Source organism: Sturnira hondurensis, unplaced genomic scaffold (assembly GCF_014824575.4).
Source record: "Sturnira hondurensis isolate 20B ecotype Veracruz unplaced genomic scaffold, ASM1482457v3 Scaffold0016462, whole genome shotgun sequence".
In the NCBI taxonomy this organism is placed as follows: Eukaryota; Metazoa; Chordata; class Mammalia; order Chiroptera; family Phyllostomidae; genus Sturnira; species Sturnira hondurensis.
Genome location: NW_028089093.1, coordinates 444,240 through 465,838, shown reverse-complemented (window position 1 = coordinate 465,838; position 21,599 = coordinate 444,240). Strand labels below are relative to the sequence as shown.

At 39.4% G+C, this 21,599-nt stretch overlaps 2 protein-coding genes across 5 annotated transcripts; one reads left to right on the top strand and one right to left on the bottom strand.

Annotated features, from left to right (window-relative positions):
* Positions 1 to 13: 13 nt before the first annotated feature.
* RBM48 (RNA binding motif protein 48) lies at positions 14 to 7,171 on the top strand. Of its 2 annotated transcripts, XM_037066062.1 has the most exons (5): positions 14 to 164; positions 695 to 885; positions 2,032 to 2,177; positions 3,871 to 4,439; positions 6,860 to 7,171. In XM_037066062.1, the coding sequence occupies exons 1-5, from the start codon at positions 54 to 56 to the stop codon at positions 6,944 to 6,946; spliced, it is 1,104 nt and encodes a 367-aa protein (XP_036921957.1). In that variant the 5' UTR covers positions 14 to 53; the 3' UTR covers positions 6,947 to 7,171. The 2 variants fall into 2 exon arrangements, with proteins under 2 accessions (XP_036921957.1, XP_036921958.1); XM_037066063.1 differs by lacking the exons at positions 14 to 164; positions 2,032 to 2,177 and having other exon boundaries at positions 799 to 885.
* A 335-nt stretch (positions 7,172 to 7,506) lies between these two features.
* On the bottom strand, positions 7,507 to 21,201 carry CLXN (calaxin). Of its 3 annotated transcripts, none has more exons than XM_037066067.1 (5): positions 20,232 to 21,201; positions 13,027 to 13,131; positions 10,956 to 11,110; positions 8,978 to 9,082; positions 7,507 to 7,600 (listed from the first exon to the last, which is right to left on the bottom strand). In XM_037066067.1, the coding sequence occupies exons 1-5, from the start codon at positions 20,281 to 20,283 to the stop codon at positions 7,550 to 7,552; spliced, it is 468 nt and encodes a 155-aa protein (XP_036921962.1). In that variant the 5' UTR covers positions 20,284 to 21,201; the 3' UTR covers positions 7,507 to 7,549. The 3 variants fall into 3 exon arrangements, with proteins under 3 accessions (XP_036921962.1, XP_036921960.1, XP_036921961.1); XM_037066065.1 differs by lacking the exon at positions 20,232 to 21,201 and adding an exon at positions 14,150 to 15,399; XM_037066066.1 differs by lacking the exons at positions 13,027 to 13,131; positions 20,232 to 21,201 and adding an exon at positions 14,150 to 15,399.
* Positions 21,202 to 21,599: the final 398 nt, after the last annotated feature.

Sequence of the window (21,599 nt, the reverse complement as noted above, 5' to 3'; positions counted from 1 at the left end):
AGGAGTGCAGCCCAGCGGATGTTGTCGTTTCTGTGAGGGTCAAAATCGGCAACATGGCGTCGGGTGGTGGGGAACTCGGCGGCTTCTTCGACCACCACGTGCAAAGGGCTGTGTGCGACACTCGGGCCAAGTATCGGGAGGGGCGACGGCCCCGTGCTGTTAGGGTAAAGTGATTCTGGTGTCATTTCTTACCCTCGGTAGCTTTATGTGAGTTGTAGTTGTACACGCCCAGCCGATGTAAATAAAGCCTTGAAAAGCTGCTGTCAGATCCTTTATTCGTAGAAGATAGGCATGAGGAACCATAGTAATCAGGTACCAAAGATTTTCGCGACTCCTTTGGTCAACTAAGAGGACGTCAGCCCTACGAAAACAGGTCTTCGTTTTAATAATTGTATCTTCCGTATTTACGGTGTTGCTTGCGATGTGGTAAACAGTGAATATTTAACTCTTCCAGTAACTTCTGTGAGCCAACTTCTGGAAAACACGTCAGTTTAAGGTAGTCTGTTTTATGCTTTAGGTAGGTGAACTCACGTGGGGTGAATTATTCTTTATTAGAAGGGAAAGTTTTTTTGTTTTCTGTTTTCCGCAGACTGGTTGAAGAATATTTCTTGTTTTTAAAGCTTTTCGGTTTTTTATAAAGCAGTTTGTCTTGGCTTATTGATGACAAACACTTACCTTGTTTACATTTTTTTAGGTATATACCATTAACTTGGAATCTCGGTACTTAATAATACAAGGAGTTCCTGCAGTGGGAGCAATGAAGGAATTAGTTGAGCGATTCGCTCTATATGGTGCAATTGAACAGTATAATGCTCTAGATGAATACCCAGCAGAAGACTTTACAGAAGTTTATCTTATTAAATTTATGAATTTACAAAGTGCAAGGTAATGTGCAAGTTAAGTACTGTCTTATCTGCCTCCATTCCCATTGCTATTATTTTGGCCCCTGGTTTCCCTCATTCATACCTGAATTACCCAACAACCTAACACAGCCCTGTGTTATCCTTTTCTTCCTCCAGTCTTTTTAAGTGTTAGCTTTACCAAAATACTTTCCATCACATCATTCCCATGCTTAACAGTTTTGTCATGTACGTTAAAAATTGGGCTGGGAGTAGGTTTTCCAGTTCCACTGCTTACTAACATCATGACCTTTGAGAAGTTATTTAATGATGTTAAGCCTATTTTTCCTATTCTGTAAAATCCATATGGTAAGAGGACCAGCTTATTGAGATTGTGTGAGGATGAAATGAGGTAATCTACGTAAAAGGCTTAGACTAGCACCTCCTGTTCAGAAGGCAGCAAGTTTTAGCTGTTGAGATTCTTACTGTTAGGCACCTGTGTGAATTGACCGCAGGTACTTCTGCCTTCTGTATAACATAAAGTCTGCTCCCAAAGGCTGCAATGTGAAATGCCTTATGTATTTTAATGTGACCCCTACTAATTTGTTCCAAGACTCATCTTTCCCTGATTATTAACACTTCATATTTTCTGTGTCACGAATAGCACTTGCTGTCTACCATAAAGGGCTTATTGTATGGGGTCAGATGTTATTCTCAGGTTGCACTTATATATAATCTCACTTCCCTAACTAACTTGCCAGCTCCTCATGATTAGAGAAGGATATTTTCTAGAGTTTTTGCATTTTTAACAGTACCTAATATAACAGGCCTTGGAGTTTGGCATCTGGATTTGAATCCTAGCTCCACTAACCAGTGTGCGCATGGCCAAGTGATGCATCTCCCTAGGCCTCGCTCTTGTCGTAGGGTTGTTGTGCAGTGTTAATTCAAGTGAAGCACTTAGGATACTGCCTGGCATGTGGTAAAATCTCAGTAAGTATTTCTCATTACCCCTGGGCAGAGAAGTACTCAAATATTTATTGTAGTAACGATTGACCAGTTATAGATGTTTAGTAAGTATTTGGTAAATGATACCATCCTCTTGTTCTTTAAATCAGTGCATTGCATACTAGTCAAGCTTTCATCCTCAGTAAACCTAGATTCATAAACCATGCTGTCATGTACTTCTGTTTAGGATAGCCAAGAGAAAAATGGATGAGCAGAGTTTCTTTGGTGGATTGTTACATGTGTGCTATGCTCCAGAATATGAAACAGTTGAAGAAACTAGAAAAAAACTACAAGAGAGGAAGGCTTATGTAGCAAGAGCTACTAAAAATAAAGGTATGGAAAGCCTGTTACTAAAACCTATGTGTCAGGAATTCTGCTAGGTATAGCGTTATGGAGCTCTAAGCCTAGTAGGCAGAGAGGCAAATAAATGATAACAATATTCAATAACTTTAACAGGGTACTTTGTAGCACCCAACATAATCTGGGCTGGAAAGACAGATGTTTGTTTGTGAAAGACTTCCTATAGGATGAGAGAGATGGCTGAGTTTTGAAGGATAAGTAGACATTATCAGAAAGGGAGAAGAAATGCTACATTACTCAGGTAGCATGCTTAAAGGCCCAGAGGAAAAGTGAGTATCGTGAATCTTAAGGAACTGTTTGTTATATGAGATGACCATACTCAGGGGCTTCAGTAAGATGACAAAAGTGGATAGGAAGTGAATGGTGAAAGGCCTTGTGTCCCATGCAAGGAATTAAAATTTTGACCTAAAGTCAATGAGAAACAATTAGGATCTGCAGACCAGTTAACAGCTGCTCATGTAAAACTGCCAGAAGTGGAAAAGTTTCACTGTTGGCCAGGAGCTGGCCAGATGCCCCATATGCCCAACTGACTTTCCATAGGCACACGTTCCAGATGCCTGGAGTGGAGTCCTGGAGTCTGGCATGGGGACTGTAGGACCAGAGCAGTCGGCACTGAATTAAGATAGTGTGTGCATTCTGGAATCTGAGTACTGCTAGAGGCTCTGATTACCAGACTTCCACCCTTTAATTGAAAGAGTCAGCTTTCCTACAGCTGTTGAATATGGTAGGTTAGGGCTGATTGGGGAGTGGGCATGTGGCAGTAGTGAAGAGAGAAATAAAGGGAAGACTCTTGGAAATTTTACCTGAAAATTTGTCCAGAGAGCTGTTGAGAGTCTCTGGTCATTTGTAGACGCTGAAATTTAATCTGTGGGATATCTAAATTAGTAGCTACATGCAAACTTGTATGTGGCAAAGGCAATTACTAAATACGGGCTCACCATATTGCTTCCTTTAAAAAAACTAGCACAGCCCTGGCTGGTGTAGCTCAGTGGATTGAGCACGGGCCTGCGAATCAGATGATTGCGGTTCGATTCCCAGTCAGGGCACATGCCTGGGTTGCAGGCCAGTTCCTGGCAGGGGCCAGTTCCCAGCAAGGGATGCACGAGAAGCAACCATACATTGATGTTTCTCTTCCTCTCTCCTTCCCTTCCCCTCTAAAGATAAATAAATAAATATTCTTTAAAAAATAAATAAATAAATAAACTAGCACAAACTCAGCAGCATATACACTTATATAGTAGAATACCATGAAACTGTAAAGGAAAAAAAAAGCAGCTTTGTATGTAACAACATGGAAAAACTCTCCAAGATCTACAGTTAACTGGAAAAGGCAAGAGAAATGGGTATTACAGGGGAGAAAGAGGTAGGTGGAAGGAAGAAAAGTAAGACATATTGGACAGATAAATAAGATTAAAATTTTGATTATGGGTGTGGAAATCAGGCACACAGGGAGCAAAGAAAGAATGTAGCTTGACACTACTATCCTTCTGTCTTTTTCAGCTTTTAAACCATATGAATATACTACCTGCTCAAGAAATAAAAATTTTAGGGTAGCGTTTGTTAGCGTTTTAAAGTAATGTTTGTTTTTAAAATAACTTCTGAGTGATGAATGTAAATGAACCATTTCTATTTCCCTTTCTCTCACCTTTTAAATTGTAATACAAAGATCATTTCACGGCGAAGAAGAAACTGGTTATGGAGCATAAAGACACGAAAGGTTTTAGACAAGACTTCCATTCAAAAAAATCTGAATTTTGTGAAGCTGCTTTGAACACTTCTGCTGGGAACTCAGATCCTTGTCTCCCTTATTCTTGTGAATTACCTTTATGTTATTTCTCCTCAAAATGTGTGTGTTCATCAGGAGAGTATGTGGACAGAGCGTCACACTCCTCTCAGGATGGCAGAAGCCATGATGAAACAATGGGGCATTGCAACCACAACGATTCTTTGCAGAAGATGCAGGTGAAAACTTTCAAAAAATCAGTGGCCTGCCCTGGTGCCCAGAAGGCTATTACTCCTTCAGAGGCAGTGGACAGATTTATGCCTCGGTCAACACAGCTACAGGAGCGGAAAAGACGAAGAGAAGATGATCGTAAACTTGGAACTTTTCTTGAAACAAGCAGGAGCAGTAATGAGGTTCTGATTGGGCCTTTGCTGCCAGACATACCTAAAGTAGATATGCATGATGACTCATTGAATACAACAGCAAACTTAATTCGGAATAAACTTAAAGAGGTAAGATCACTTAAAACTTCTGCGAGATGATTTGGTTATAGACTAACACTAAATAGAGAATTATTAATGAGAACAACAGTATTGCCATTAATATTTGTAATTTTCTGATGTGTTTTCCTGGAATTCTCTGTTAACTGAATTTGACTAACAAATTTATATGCCTTGATATTATTAATCCTTGTCTTAAACATTAAATAGAATACACGGTGGGCAAAAGGAGGTTCACAGTTGTAAGTATGCAAAACACTGAGTTTATTCTTGTATTATTATTTATTAACTATCATATTATTTTCCATATAAACAACTGTAAACCTACCTTTGCCCCGCCCTGTAGGTTTATATCCTACTTTATATCCCTCTCGCTATAAAATAGAAAAGCAGTGTCAGTCAGCAAGATCAGTCCGTGAGAGCAGAGAAAGCTGTGTTCTTCCCTGGCCCTTCCCTTTTGTTTAAAGTGCCCCTCACACCCATGGTTCTAATTCTAGCCAAAGGAGATTACTACTGCATTGAAGTAAAATTACTACAATTTATTTTTCTTAAATGTAGTTATTTTCAAATTACATTAAATTCACAATGCTTATTTGCTTTTTTGATGGAGGTGACCACAGAAGAAGGTGAGGCATCTAAAGATTAACACTTAAGGTTTGCATTTCAAATGTAAACTTCTTAGAGTAGAACTAGATTTTTCTACTTAATAATTTTTTTACATTATTTGCACAATTATTTTTCAGTTTCTGAGCACAAATAAAAGAAAGTTAACATTTGAGTTTGCTTTTAAAATACCTTATTTTGGGGCAAGACTTAGAAATAAAAAACTGAGGGAGAAAGATCATTTTCTTAGGTTCAGAAAGTGCTTTTCATATTATTGTACATGTTTTATAATGTGATTAAGGAGGGGACTAAGGTAGCTTAATTAACTTTATGTATATTTCTTTACTTGAAAATTATCTGATTAAGGATAAGGGTTTTTTTTTTTGTTTTTGTTTTTTTTTTTTACAATAATAAAAATCCATCCATGAAGCCCTGGCTGGCATGGCTCAGTTGGTTGAAGTGTCATCCTGTAGCCGAAGGGGTAGAGAGTTTGATTCCCAGTTAGGGCACATACCTAGGTTGCAGTTCAATCCTTGGTCCAGGCACGTAAGGAGGAAACCAATTCATGCTTCTCTCCCCCTTCCTCTCTCCCTCTAAAATAAGAAAAGCAAGGAGAAGTATGTCCTCAGATGAGGATTTAAAAAACAAATCCATGGACACAATTTCTATGTATAAGCCTCTTCTTAAATTTTTTAGTTTGTGTGGTGCCCTTCCTTCTTGACACACAGCCGAACTGAGGCACAGGTGCAGATACATAGGCTGTCTGAGCCAGAGCTGACTGTGTTTTCAAGAAAAACGTGTTTGGTCCAAAGCCTACATATAGGAATAGAATGACATCCTCCCACCCCGCCACTTCTCTGACACCCCCAACTCCATACCTCCTCTTTTTTTAAACCAAAGTGCTCATCACTTTCTAGGAATAATATAACTTCTTTTTTACTGTCAGTCTTCAGTCTCCCAGAATTTAGTTTTCATGAAGGCAGAGATTTTTTTTTTTGGCCTGATAGGTCCCAAACTCCTAACATAACATTGGCACTTAATATTTAGTGAATGAATAAATAAATCATGTATATACTATGTTTGCTACTATGTTAAAAAATTTTATCCACATATTGTCAAGGCTTCAAAAGAATCATAGAAAATTAAAACATTTGATTTGTGAAGAAATGCTATTCTTTTACTTGGTATTTAATTTTAAAGTAATTTGTATAATAATACAGTATTCATGTAATAATAAATATGTTTGTATAATAAAGAGAAAAATAGAGCAACAAAAAGGAGAAATACTAAATATAATTTACCAGTTTCTAAGAATTTTCTATTTTAAGTGAAGACCATTTTACTCTGCTTTAACTTATTGTCTACTCATTTTTTCATGATGTTTCATTTAATTTTTCCTAAGAAATTAAGGCAATTTCCGATTATTCCTTCAAAATTTTCATTCCCTCCCCACAAGCGTCCATGTCCCTAAATATATCAGACATTATCACTCTTTCAGGGTGTGTGCAGCCAGGCTACATATCTGTATCCAAAAACAAGTCACTCCAGATCTATGAAGGAATGTGAAAGTAGAGCGTATGTTTACTTCTCTCCCCTCAATTTCTTTTCCCTGTTAAATTTATTTTGAAATTTTACTTCCATCAGTGTTTGGACAGAAAACTTTGCTCTGTGCCTAGATTGTAGGCTGAACCTTGAACTTGAGCTAGCTCTGCTTCAAATATGATACCAAGGATTGAACTACTGGATGTCTGTCCTACCTCTTCTGATAGTTAATTTACTCTTGTACTAGAAAAATTAAGATTTGTTGGTTCTCTCTTTTTTAAAACTAGGTGGCTTCACCTGTGCCAAAGCCTCCAGAGGACAAGTTGGAAGAAGTGCATACCAGCCAGCCATTAAAACAGAGAAGAAGAATATAAGATTACTAGTAGCAAATTAATATTTTCTAAAGGAATAATTAATTTTTTATTTTTAGCCTGTCATTCATGAAGAGATTTGACTATTGGTATTTTTTTTCAGTGCATTCCTCTTTGTAATTTTGTTCAAGCTACTTGTCTAATTTAATTTCATCTTTTAAAATTAGTTTATCGTGGACAAAATACATGCCAGCCATTTCCCTTAATAAAACTTTTCCAGAAACTCCACCCAGTGCCTTTGCTTAGATCTCACTGGCTGGAACTGGGCCCATGACTGTTCCTACCTAAGAAGTCTGGGATAGTGAATGTTTTAGGTTGCCACCTCCTGTGGTTGAGGAAGCAAGAGAAAAGAGGGTTGGGGGTGCCTGATTCACAGTATTTGCTACAAGGTCCAAGGCTGCTAGCTAACTTAAGTAAATAAAATGAAATAGCTTATTATTACCTGTTATAGATGTTATTTTGATCCATACTTAATATTACAGAAACTGTTCTTATGACTTCTCACACTGCAATAACTATATGCAAATTAATCGAAGGAAATACAGCAACCAAAATGTTTTTTATTTTAATACAAGTATTGAGTGATTCACATTCAAAAACTAGAAGTCAGGATGTGTCTAGGTGTCTGAATGCCAGGGCTTCAAAATCAAGACAAATCTGTAAAGTAAAAAAGTTAATAAACTATTAGAAAAGCTGAAATTAGAAACATGCTTAACTTGTAAGAATTTACTTGATCCAAGGCAGAAACAAATTAGAATTTGTAAATACTAGACTTCTGCCGGTACTTTTAGTACACATTTTTTTTTGTTAGTAGACCACACAATGGAAATCCAATTATATCCAGGCTATTTCCATATTTTTACTGTCAAAAATAACTGAAGAAGGCACCAAAAAAAGATTCTGACTCAACTGGTTTCAGGTGGGGTCTGAGATTCTGTTTTTCCTGTAAGTTCTTAAGTGACCCCGTTGCGCCAGTGCAGACTACACTGAGTAGCGAGGCTCTGGAAAACTGGGCTACAGGCTCGGGGAGCAACTGGAAAACTGCTGGTGTTCCATCCAGACCCAAATAGTTACTCCAACCAAATCCATTATTCTACAGTTTTTTACCAACATTTCCAGAAAATTAAAATGTGGGAATAGCCCTGGCTGGGTAGCTCAGTTGGCTGGAGTGTCATCCCATCCACCAAAAGGTGGTGGGTGTGATCACTAGTTGGAGTATGTACAGAAGGCAGTAAATCAATTTTTCTTCTCTTTCAAGTCAATAGCCTCTGGTGAAGATTTTTTTTTTAAATGTGGGAATAAACTACAGTGGAACAAATTAAGAGAAAGCTGAGATGGCTAAGGATAGTTTAACATCATTCAAGTTCATTCACAAAAATCTTAAGTTATCAGAGAACAAAAAATTTCCTTGGAAAAAAAGAAAAAGTGTCTTTATCATGTTTGCAAAGCACAGTTAATTAAAGGTAGAATTAAGGAAAATGTTAATGAGTCAGATAAATTATTAGGCTGTCTCTTAGAGCTTAGAAAACTTTGGTCAAATTCAAACAAATCTTTATGGCCACAAAACACTAAAGTACTAAGTATGTGCCCAAAGTTCTTAAAACTTTTTTTTCTCATTGGCAACATTTGGGTTGAAAGAAGTCAGGTTTCCTCCTAGCAGTTCTTGCTGCATCCGCTCTATTCACTGTTGTGTCCCTTAAGCAAGCTCAATATGGCCCGGTTTTCTTTGGGAAAATACTAACATACAGGAAATCTGGACGAGCAGAGCTGAAGTAACAAGCTTAAAAGTTGAATTTCTTTGGGAAAATATTAACATATTTGAGTATATTAGGAAATCAGGGCTTGAGTATAGTGAGGTTTCAAGCTAAAAAAAAAAAAGTCTATTGAATATAATTACTTAAATCGTCACTACTGTTTTGGTTCCCAAAACACTAGGATGGGACTGAATCCTTCATGGTTGCCTAAACCTGGCAGGTCTTGTTTTCCGAATCTTTAATATGTTCCCTCAACCAATTTGGGCTGTCGACACTGCACCTTTGCTTCTGGTAAACATTGTCCAAACACCTCCAACAGAAGTCTCTCTTCCTTCACTGCTTTCTCAAAGTCTGCAAAAGATATCTTGCCATCGTTGTCATAATCCTAGAGGGGAAGGTGATGATAAATGTTTGAGTAGTTTTTAATTTTGAATGGAGGAGAACTATCTAGAATGAAAAGTTACACCAAATAAAACTAGGTTCACATTCTTTAGGTACTACCCTACATAAGTCAAAAAGTACTCATTGGCCCTGTCCGGGTGGCTCAGTTGGTGAGAGCATCGTCCCTGTGCACCAAGGCTGTGGGTTAGATCCCTGGTCAGGGCACATACAAGAATCAACCAATGAATGCATGAATAAATGGAACAACAAATCGATGTTTCTCTCCAATAAATTTTTTAAAAAGTAAGGAGGCCACTTACTTTATTCCTATTAATTAAATAAACGTTCCTGGTATTATGGATTGATTGTGCATCCCCAAATTCTTATGTTTTAACCCCCAATGTGATATTTAGAGGTGAGGTTTTTGCAAGGTAATTAGGTTTAGATGCTTTTATGATGTAATTAGTATTCTTTTCAGTAGAGAAAGAGACCAGAACTCCCTCTCTACCGTGTCAGGACGTGCTGAAGAGGTAGCCGTGGGCAACCCAGGAAGGGAGCCCTCACCAGGGAAGTGAATCAGCTGGCACCTTGACCTTGGACTTCCCAGTCTCCAGAACTGTGAGAAATAAATTCCTGTTGTTTAAACCACCCAGTAGATGGTAATTTTTTATAGCAACCCAAGCAGATGAACACCTGAGTTACATTATATCAAATAGCCCCATACTCTAAGTAGACAAGACAAAAAATCAGAGGAAGCCAATATTCTATTGCTATTTTTGTGATAAAGTAAGTGCCATTGGGCAAAATTCTCAAGCTTGAGTTTTAGTAGAACTTGTTCCTCAAAGGATCTGTTACTTGGAAGCCCATTATGTATTCAATAAAAAGGATAAAAGAGCAGCTGCTCAGTTTAGGAGCAAGGCGCCGGGAGGCAGAGCACTGGTGGTGCAAGACAGACTAGAGCCCTGCAGACCACAGCAAGGCCTTCAAGGACGGTGAGGATGGGACAGGCAGGGAGGTCTGGGGTGGGAACGCAGAGCAGCGCAACCTGAATAATTCTACACTGAGCCCTAGAAGGGTCTGGTGAGAGTACTTCTAATGGGAGAGGGCATGCGAGGCTGTGCTAGCTGAGTGTGAGACTCGGCCCTCCACGTCCTGTTTCTTTCTTGAACTCCAGAGTAATGGGTGAGCCGAGCTCTGGCTGCCTTGAAGTCACAGTCTTCACTGGTACCCAGTTTAGGGTCATAGTGAAAAAAGGAGAAAAATTACTATGTCCATAATAAATCCATATTATTGGTTTCATTGAAAGATGAATTCTGCATCCAATTTTCTAGTGTGTAAACCTACCGGCACTTCAGCTTTCTCATCTGCAAAATTGAGATAATTTGTTCTTCCCGGGGTAGTTTTGGGGATAAAATAAGTTCCTATATTTAGTTCTGCAAAGGGTCTGGCATACAGTAAGTCCTCTATAAGGAACACCTATTTTTATGATTATGTTATTTTGTTAAGAGTTAAGTGTTGAGACAAATCGGAAGGCTAAGATTATAAAGACAGACTGGAATAGCATCCAGTCTTATACAAATTAACCCTGGAGCTTCCCCCCCAATTAATGAGACTTTATTGACATTAAAATATTTTAAACTAAGAAAATTAACATTAATTTGGTGGGGTGATTAATCACCCATCAATTCCATAAATATTTACTGAGCACCCACTGTCAGCCAGGCACTGTTCTAGGCAATGGACAGGGTAGAGAACAAACAAAAACTCCTGCCCTCATACAGGTTACATTTATTATGGAGGGAAACAGTCTCTGCATCTCTAGCTTCATCCAGCATCCACTTGATTGGATATAAAGGATCACAGTTTTTCATTCTTACCATTTTCTTCAGTGTTATGTCTACCAGCTCTTTTACTCCTTCATCAGTCTCTTCCTTGGATGACAGTTGGTGTAGGCTGTTCCTCAACAGATCAAATATTTCCTCTCGAGAAATGTAGCCGCCATCACCATTCAAATAGTAAACTTCAAAACAGACTTCTCAAAGCATAAGAAGTTTAAAGACTTGGATAAGGACAGTTAAAATGTCATTAATCTTCTCCTTAGTTATTTCAACATATAAAAAAATTATACAACCTACAATTATTGGCGTATGTGGTGAGAACTTTTAAAGTAAAGCATCCTTTGTTATATTTCTTTCCACAAGATTAAATACCCCTTGGAATGTGAAGACTTATAACTCCAGGATTTTGAGGTGCAATAAAGGGTATACATATTTTTAAATCTTTGATCATACAATACACATAAACGTATGTGTATGAAATCTCAGTGTTGATTCTTCATACATAGAGTACAAAATAAGCACACACATTGCTATGTCGCTGACAACATCAGCATCTTTGGGAAGTTAAGTCAGTCCCCCTCATGCACTACCCGACATGTCCCACCTCTCCCGGGAGTGACTTGCATCTCATGAAGTAAGCTCCATCACAGCTCATTCATTCATCCCCAGGTGCTTACTCCGGCCCTGGGGATACAGCAGCGAGAGAGCTCTGGTGGTTTTGTCATCCAGTTCAATGTTTTAGCAAAAGCGGTAGAACCACGTATAAAACTCCAGAGTGATCAGATTGGCTTTGTCTTTTGTTGCGTTTCTCTTAATCTGTTGAACATATGCGTTTGCAACACAACCTTACTAGAAGTGGTATTTTCCCCCAAACTGATATATCCTGAAATATATATGAAATATTTTTTCATGTTTCATATACTGTATTCCATATTCATGGAAGTGAGGTTAGAGGAGAAAAAAATTTTGATAGCTGCTATTCAATCATGTATGGCTACTTTCAATATCGTAACCATTTTTACAAGGTATTAGAATTACCATGAGAATTTACATCCAAGAAACTTAGCTTTTCACTTTTCATTGAGACTTTTGTATAGGAATGTTGCAACAAGCTTAAATGGCAACTATATTTAAATGTTATCCTGTAAAAAATTAGACCAAAGAAAACAACAAAACTAGAAATAATGAAGTATAAATGTTAGAAAGTTAATGATTTTTTTAATGTTGCTATCACTGTATAAAGGTGTTTAAGGATCTTCTTTTGAACATTCAAAATCTAAATCCAAGTGGAAGAATAAGAAGGAATAAAAATTTTCCTTGCTTCCTCAGAACACCACAGCCTTAAGCAATTTGATGCAAAGCAATGTTTCCTTGAAAACTGGTATTTAAAATTGTTTAAAATTCTCTTCCTGGGGATTCTCACCCCAAATCCTGGCTCCAGAGGTGTAAACCATAGGAAATACACATCACTCCAGCGTTAAGGTGAGGTGAGGCCAGAGTTATTTCTAGGCAAAATTGTGAATCGGGAGATTTTTATTTCTTTTCTTTAAGAAACTCTGTTTATAATCCTCCCCCTTTTGCCTTTCGTTGTCCTTCGGCGTTCCCCTCTTTACATTCATCTGCACTAACTGGAGCATCGATGTCTGGTGGTTTAACATGTGCTTTACCTCACTCTGTGTCTATACCTCACATTTTTCTAATGAGAAGACAAGCAAGGGCCCTAACGTGACTTGCGCACTGCCGCATATGAAGGCCTGTTTGCTGCTGAGCTCAGAGAAAGCCTCAGCAGCTCCACCTTGCAAGCTGATTAGAGTTGGCATAAGCCCTGGCCCTCAGTTTTCGTCAGTAGCCTGGGCCCAGGCCAAAGACCCATCCTGGTGAGCATTGCAGAGCCAGCGAAGGAAGTGTTTGGGGTCCCGGGATTAGGGACTCTCCTGTGAAATAGGCCAGCCATTTCATCTGGTTTTTATTTTTAAAAGCTGCCGTGAACTATTTTTGCAAGGTTGCTATAGAGAACACTAATTTTATGTTTTTTAAAAATGAAACATTCACTAAATACAAAATTGGCAGTATATATTAGTAAACCAGCAATCCCAAATAGGATCCTTACATTTCAGCTTTTCTTCAAAAGTCCCTCGAAGAAACACTGACAATCCTGCCACCCACTCGTTTACATTTATGCAGTTATCATTGTCTTTGTCAAATGCAAAAAATACTGGAAAAAGATCATATAAATGTATTATAACTTACAGCTATTTTATAATTCAAGAGTACGTATGTGTGTACGAATAGATTTTTAAAAATTTCCTCCCAAACTGAGAGGGGGAAAAGGATTTTGCCATAATCTTTCTTGAAAGAGTCAAAATTACTCTTATATGTTTCCCCCAGATTTTCACAGGAAGAGCCATTCTCCTCCATGACCAATGATGAGCTTCATTTGTGATGTTTTGTACAGTTACTATAAGCCAAGAAGTCCAATGATGGAGCCAATCAATGTGGTTATTTTTATTCTAAAAAAGTGGCAGAATGCTGTTCTAAAGAGTTTGTACAATGCCGAAAGGTAAATTACTAAAATAATGCATTATTTTAAAATTACCAATGAAATCTTAGTTTATCACCAAAGAAAATAAACTATTATCAACTCTTGGGAGTGATGGAGATGTTACTTATTTTGATTACAGTTATGGTTCCAAGGGTGTACATATAGATGTCAAAATTTACCAAATTAAACACTAAAAATTTGTTAGTGAAAATGGATCACGTTAAATAACTTCCTATTTTACGATAAATAAATGACTTTTGATTTTTTCAGTGTAACAAGTATCAGTTTTGCACTGATACATTTTTCATTTTTATGAGGAAAAAGTCACTTTAAAATGTACACATCTACACCATATGAGTCCACAAACATTGTGATTAAAAGCCACATGCTTATCTTTGAAAACAATGCTTTCTTATTGAGTCCATTCCAGGTTACCCCTCCAAGTGGTACAGTCATGAGATAAATCCTTGGCGACCTTACACTAAAAACCATCCTGGCAATAAAGTCAACAACTACTGACTTGTATTGTCAGTGCTACCAGGATTGTCTTTTTAGTCTGGCATTAAAAATATTCAGTCTTTGATAAAAATTAAACATATACTTGCCATAGATTAATCTACATAGATATGTCTGCCATATATACATGTTTGCTATCTCAGCTTGGCCCATTTCAGGCTCTATGCCTTCTTACCCCTATTCATCAGCTTCTCATCAGTCATTCCAAACAAGCTGTACAGGATCGTCCGGAAGGCATTGCGATCTAGTCCAGCACTATCAAGTCTCACACTGGCTTTCTCCACCAAGTGCCGAAAAAGTATTATCAGACACTCTACTTCACTTTTTTTGACTGTAAAATGAAAATATAAATACATATGAGTTCATCATTGAGTTCTCCAACCTAATAAAAATATTTTACTAAAAAGCTATTTTTCCTATGTTGCAAGATGCCCTAGTGATTTTTAAAGTATGACATGGACTTGTTCTTTAAGAGCTTATCTGGTTAAGATGGGTCACTTTCCTGGGAGTGGGTGGGCTTTGAATTGGGCCTTCAAGGACGCACAGGGTTTTTATAGGAAGGAATGAGTTGGGGTTGGTGAAGAAGTGGAAAATTCCAGGGAGAGGGAACAACATGAGTAAGCAAAGAGGGAGAATATGGGGAGCCAGCAAGCTGGAAAGAAGTGAAAAATAAGATTGAAGAGAACAGCCTGGTGGTTGAGGGCCTTGAATGCCTGGCCAGATGATTAACACTGATTTTACAGCAGTGTTTCTCATGGTATCATCTTTGGACCACCTGTGTGAAAGCAAACCCCTTGCCTTTGCTTGTTCAACATGCAGTTCCCAGGCCTTGCCCTAGACCTCTCTCAGAATTGTTAATGGTGGGCCCAGGAGATGAGCTTTTAAACAAGAGCTAGGTTGACTCTTGCATGTCTTAAGAGTTGAGAAGTGGCAAGCTGTATTGAAGCATAGAAGCCAGGCTTGGAGTGATGGGGCTAGAGGTGGAAATGAGGTCAGAGTGGGGAGGGAGCCTGAGATGCTGTAAGGAATCAGTAGGACTTGGTGACTTATTTTCAAACCGAAACTTTTTAATACTCATATATCTGGATGTTACTCCAGGCTTAGAAAACAAATGGTAGATATAAGAAGTGCACAGGTGTTTCTAATGCACCATCAGGACCCACAACTCAGGGCTTAGATTTAGTGGGTTGGGGGTACTAGACTTAAGCATTTGGGTTCTACTCCCATTTCTGAGAGACTGAATAGCTGAGAGACAGATGACAGACCAGTCACATAGCACCTTATGCTCTGGAGTCCTCATCTATACAAATTACATGTTGTCTGTCCAGATGATCTCTGACAGTCCTCAAGTTTCTAAAAGTCTAATTCTCTAAAAGATTGAGAGAACCAAAAGAGGAGAAAGCTGGTTAGTATTTTTCTTTTTCTCTTCCTTGTCCTCCCTCCCTTTTTCTCTTTTTTTTTGGGGGGGTGGCAGGTGCGGAAGGTGAGGAGAAAAAAAAGTTATTTTAGATGCTGTCTTTAGAGATGATTTCAGGTTACCCAGTAGAAATTAATGATGACATATAGCAAACATGCAGTTGACAATAGAGTTTCCACTGTTGTTGAAATAACTTGATTCTTAGGACAATAACTGACAAAATAAAAAGCAATTACAAAGGTACCTAAAAATACTGTTCTATGAATTGAATCAGATCCCCAGGCTTCACACTATCTGTTAGCCCTAATACACAAAAGGGCTGTTTTCTCCAACCAATAAGCATTAAGAGTCTTCCATGAACCAGGAAATGATTACTCCATGGTGCCTGCCCCCAAGATTGTTACACTTTGGTGGAGATAAAGAAGTGCATTCACGTAGTATAAGCCCTGTGACTGATGGTGGTTGAGGGTGACCCAAAGGAAGATGGTAAGTAACTAAGAAGGGCCCCAAAGAGGAGGCACCACAAGCCAAGACCTGCCAGAGGAGTGAGCATTAGCCTGAGGAAGCCAGAATGCATGGGGGCATGTTCTGAGAGCTGCCGATGGTTTGGCATTGGCCCAGTGGCAGAACTGTTAGCAGACAATCTGGAGCTTACGAAAAAATTCTGGAAAGTTAGCAGGATCAGATTTGCATTTACGGAAGATCACTTGGGCATGTTCTTGAAACTACCTTATGAATGGTGAATCCAGATGTGACAGGTTGCTATTCTCCCAAAGGCAGAATGGACAGAAACCATCTGTCCCACCCCACATGCGCTTCTTACGATGTGATGTAGATATTTCACTCGTGGAGAGATGGGGACTGTCTCCCTTCCTTGAAACTAGGAGGACTTTTGTGACTGTTTCCTTTCAACCAAGTAAGTGTACAATGGAAACCAGGGATGTGACTTTTCAAGGTTACATGGTAGAAAGAGATGCAATTGCTGAGGACAAAAACTTGGAAAGACATTTGTGTGTGTGTGTGTGGAATATGGAGGAGGACACTCAGATGTAGACACACTGTATTGAGTGCACAGTAAGACACCTGTCGTGCTCATTCTGGAGAACTGTTACCCAAGTGGAAAGGTTAGCACCAACATCAGTATGAATTTAAAGGGTTCCTGAAGAAAGTGAGGGCTCAGCTGCTCTGAGTCAAAGCAAGCTAGGATTGTAGACAGCAGTCTCCGGTGGGTAACTTTTTCTGCGATTACCCATGTGGCTTGCATTTCATTGTATCTACAGATCTTATTATACACATGGAGAAGGAACAATTGTGATATTTGAGAAGTCACGGGTAGTGAGAATGGTATTGAGATGCCAGAAATTGACCCATGTTATTAAACAACTTAGTTTACAATAATTTGAGATTTCCAAGGGATGCAATGATGAGTTCCCATGAACTCTTCAGTTTCTCCCTTTTCATCTTACATAACCATGGTACATTTGGCAAAACTTGTACATGAACTCTGGCACATTGTCATCAGCTAAATTACACTTACCAGATTTTCACTAGTGTTCTGCTTTTTTATCCCAGGATTCATTTGGCTGTCACATTTCCTCTGAGTTTTCAGTTTTCCTTGATCTTATTTGAAGAATGTTCCTTAATTTAGCTGTGTCTAACATTTTTCTCATAATTAGACTGCTTGTGTTTTGTGGAAGACTACAAGATAGTGTTATTCTTGTCATCACACTACATCATACATGTAGCCTCAACTACTTGGTTAAGCCAGAGAGTACAGGTTTCTCCACTGTAATGACTGTTTTCCTTCTCCACAATCTTTACAGGCCAGTCTCTTAAAGAAAAGGGAGTCAGGCGCCACTCTTTGGGGAGGGGGTCTATACCATTATTCAGAATTCCTCCGTAAGAAAGCTGTCTCTCTTCCTTTCATTCAGTTATGTCCCTATGGAGTTACATATAATTTATACCAATACTGCTATTTCGTTCTCAAATTGCTCCAGCTTTGGCCACTGGGAGTTTTCAGGCTGGCTCCTGTTTCACATGTCCCCATCCTTTGCTTCTCCACATTTACTTGCTTTCTGGCACTACCCACCTGCATCACCTCTATCACCCCTGAGAGACGACAAGAAAAAAGACGCGTTGGTCTCCGGCTCGTTCCTAGTGCAGAGCTCCTGCAACCTTGTGGCTTTCTGACACAAGCACGAGGAGCATCTTGTGGCCCGAGTTCCAAATGAAGCGCCTAAGTCCTAAGTGTCTATTTCCTGGGTGACAGGAATGGCTTTTGTTCTCATGAGGTGACTGTTGGTGGCTCCTGGTCATAGAAAGACCAAGCTGAGATTAAAAACGTGGGCCTTTCAGCCCCATCTACCATCCTTCAGGGAGGAGCTAGAGACTACTGATGATCGATCACCTGCATGTGAAGGCTCCAGGAAAACTGCCAAAATGCAGGGTTTGGGGTTGTTCTGTGCTGCTGAACACAAAGGTGCTTAGAAGCAAGCACAGTTCTGCAATCTCCCCCACATGCCCTGCTCTTTGCACCTCTTCCAGCTGGCTGTTCCTATCTTTTCATAATAAATTGCTCATCTAGTAAGTAAATTGTTTCCTAAATTCTGTGAGCTACTCTAGCAAGTTAATTGAACCCAAGGAAGGGGTTGTTGGAACCTGAGATTCACAGCCAGTTGGTCAGAATCTGTGGCACAGATAACCCCCTGGACTTGTGATTGGAACTTCAAGAGGGGGGAGGGCAGGCTGAACTCTAAACCTGCGGGATTTCATCCCACCTCCAGGTAGTGTTGGAACTGAGCTAAATGTAGGACAGCCAGCTGGTATCAGAGAGCTGCTTCCAGGGCGGAACCCCCACAGGTGGTGAACGCAGTGACAGCTGTAGGTGTGGCAGCAGTGTCAGGGGAAAAAGGTTAGTGCCGGCTTTCCCTCTATGCTCTGTTCAGCTTCGTCAAGAAGTCCTGTTTGTTTTTTTAAATTGGTGATTGCACCCAAGGTTTGGGTGCTTGGTGTGCTGTGGCTACTGGGGTGTTAATATTTCTAAGCCCTCTCAGTAGACATAGCGAGGAAATGAGGTATGTCTAGGAGCCTATGTAGGCACACCCATCGTTACAGCTCACAATTACATCAAAAGCCAAGTACCGAACTAGTTAGCCTGTAAGTGGTCCTGGGCTAAGTGCCAGGAGAGACGATTGCATGAAAAACTCATGAACACTGGGGGGGTGGGGGGCTCATGAACCCACAAGGGCAAGTCATGCTACATTTAGCTTTTTTTTTCCCCCAATAGGAGTGGATCAGAGAAATGCAGTCCACAAAAGTATTTCAATTTTAACAGCCACACGACAGTATCTCTTATCATTATTATGTTAGGACCAATTCATTACCATGTAGAACCTACAGAGCAAGATGGTAGGCTCTCAAATGTTCCCTATGTAATCACCAAGCTGTTGTAACGTGGAGAGGTTAAGGAATATGCTCGATGACAGGAACATCTAAACGCCAAAGTGATCAGCTGAAGCAAACAACATGACATCATTAGAAGTTTTCAAATTCCTCACATAGGTTAGAGAGATTTAAGTGTAAAAATGACGGCAAAACAACAATGCACGTGAAAGACTGGGTCAAATCCCAATCTAGCAATTGAAACTGACATTAGGCTGACAAGATTAAGTTTCACCTGGAAAAGATAATTTGGATCAGGAATCCTCCAACTTCGGTGGCTACAATACGTAGAACAATCTGGGTGCCTGGCCCCGCTTCCAGAGATGTTTAAATATACTTAGGGGTGCCCAAGAAGCCGTATTTTCTTTTTCCTTCTGTCTTTTTTGAGAGAGGAGAGGAGGGGAGGGAGGAAGAGAGGGAGAGAACACTGATGCACCCTCCCTGGGGGCCCTGGCCAGGCACAGGGAGACTTAGAAAGGTGGGACCTACCCTGACCAGGGAGGGCACACGAGAGAGAGTGGAAGGGCTCAATAATGGGCTGTGCAAGTGGCTGACGTAAAAGTAACTTCCGCAAATTCTGAAAACGTTTTCAGAATTGTAGGTCAGGATTTGTGGTCATGCCTGAGAAAAAAACGTTCACAAGATTACTTTTTAAGGTCAGGGCAAGAAATCCCCCCAAACCTGTTACGCTAGACTAGTTTTAATAAACACTTGCCATGTTTAAAGCACCATGCTATTTCAACATCTATAGTATGTTTTGTTACATATCTCTACCAATCCCCTGAAGTAGAGCAATCTACTTATATGGGTTTTGTGCCCAATATGGAATTTGGCAGGCACCCAGATTGTTCTACGTATTGTAGCCACTGAAGTTGGAGGATTCCTGACCCAAATTATCTTTTCCAGGTGAAACTTAATCTTGTCAGCCTAATGTCAGTTTCAATCGCTAGATTGGCAATTGACCCGTTCTTTCACGTGCATTGTTGTTTTGCCGTCATTTTTACACTTAAATCTCTCTAACCTATGTGAGGAATTTGGCAGGGAACTGCCAAAGTAAACCTTTGAACTTTGAAATCTTCTTAAATTTCAGATTATAATAAAATCAGACCTTGGTTGGCAGATAATCCTTTAGCACTTATGTCATGTAAATTCTCAAGCTTCCCTTCCCACATACAAAAATATATTTTAGGACACCTGATAATTATTTTCAGCCTAAGTGTAGCAATAATTGTTCACTTGCTATCTCATTTTTTACAGTGACCAAGGTATTATATAGGAAAGAGAGGAACTCTGCTTTGAAAGTCACGAAGCACTCGTTAACATCCAACTAGTAATGTCTGTTAAGTTTCTATTTGAATAAAGATGCTCGGGCAGTGCTGGATGTCTGGTCAGTACTTACAGCTCTTGACAGTTTTACTGATGGGCTCCACCAGCTTCCTCAGCTGGTTCATGGCGAATGTGGCTCCGACACACTGCAGGCTTGTCCGATAGCCTAGCTCTGAGCCTGGGCAGCCTGGGACCCCACTGATTCCACAGTTCACTACGCCACACCCAGCAGTGTCGCCATGGCAACATTCCAGCAACCAAACGCAGAAGGTTCTCGAGTCATTGGAAACACAGGCGACAATGACTGTTACCACTCAGCACTGACGCGTGATTTCATTAATGTTTGTGTGATCTGAAATTCTACAGCAAGTCTAACATTGCTCTTCTTTGGGTCTAAACGCCAGTTAAAGGGGTACTTGATAATGTCATTTGTATTTCCCCAGCATAAATTGTACAGGTGAAAATGTTTCCCTCCTATTTGAACACAAAACTAAATGAGATTATAAAGGCCTTAATCTTTTAGTTGAAATAAAATAATTTCCCAGGCTATATAATTTCCTTCAAAGGCTATAACCTCATTTGAAATTCCAAACCAAGTACCTTCTCATGATATCCAAGCATAGGCTTCAATCTGGGAGCCTCTGGAGAAATGTTAAATCCTGCTTTCATTCCTCCAACTTGTATCTGACTATTAGGAAAACATGTAACTATGCCAAAGGTGGCCAAAAACCACTGTTTTAAGTCCTGTCTATTGTCGAATCCTAGTGGAGAGAACAAGTAGTTTCTGGTGTGTCTGCTGGTCTTCACTGTGGTAAGGCAAAAAATCTAATGTACCAACATAATGTTTGGAAATTAGGGCACTAAATTCTTGGGAAGTTTTTAATGAAATATAAAATTTTAAAATAAGGCAAATACAACAGGGGAACAAAAAGCTTTCTTAAGACTTTTCTACAGATTGTAAGTTCAAAACTGGCAATTTTTAAAAAGTGAAACCTGTCACTTAAGTCTGAAGAATAACTGTTCTCAGTCTCTCTGAGGTTGGTCTACTGCTCTGCAGAGCGACCGGCTTTTAAAGCCAGCTTAACTGATAGACTGAATATGAACCCACATTCTTGATGAAATAAATTCAGGACACTCTTATGAATTTAAAACACCTAAATATATTAAGGACAACCAAATAAATCCAAAGCAACCAGAAAGAGGTAGCATTGCTATAAATTTAAAATTGTTTTTTCTATCCAGACACGCATCCATTTTGTTGCAGTTACCCTGGCATAATTACCCAAATAACATGTCCTGTGTTGAAAAAGGGTGATCTGGTGGAGGGGGAAGTCAGAGATGTTGACTTGCACATAATATCACCAGCCAGGGTTCCTTCCCATACCTGATTAGGAGAATGTTAAGGTTACCTTAAGAGAAACAATGAAAAAGGTTATCTCCC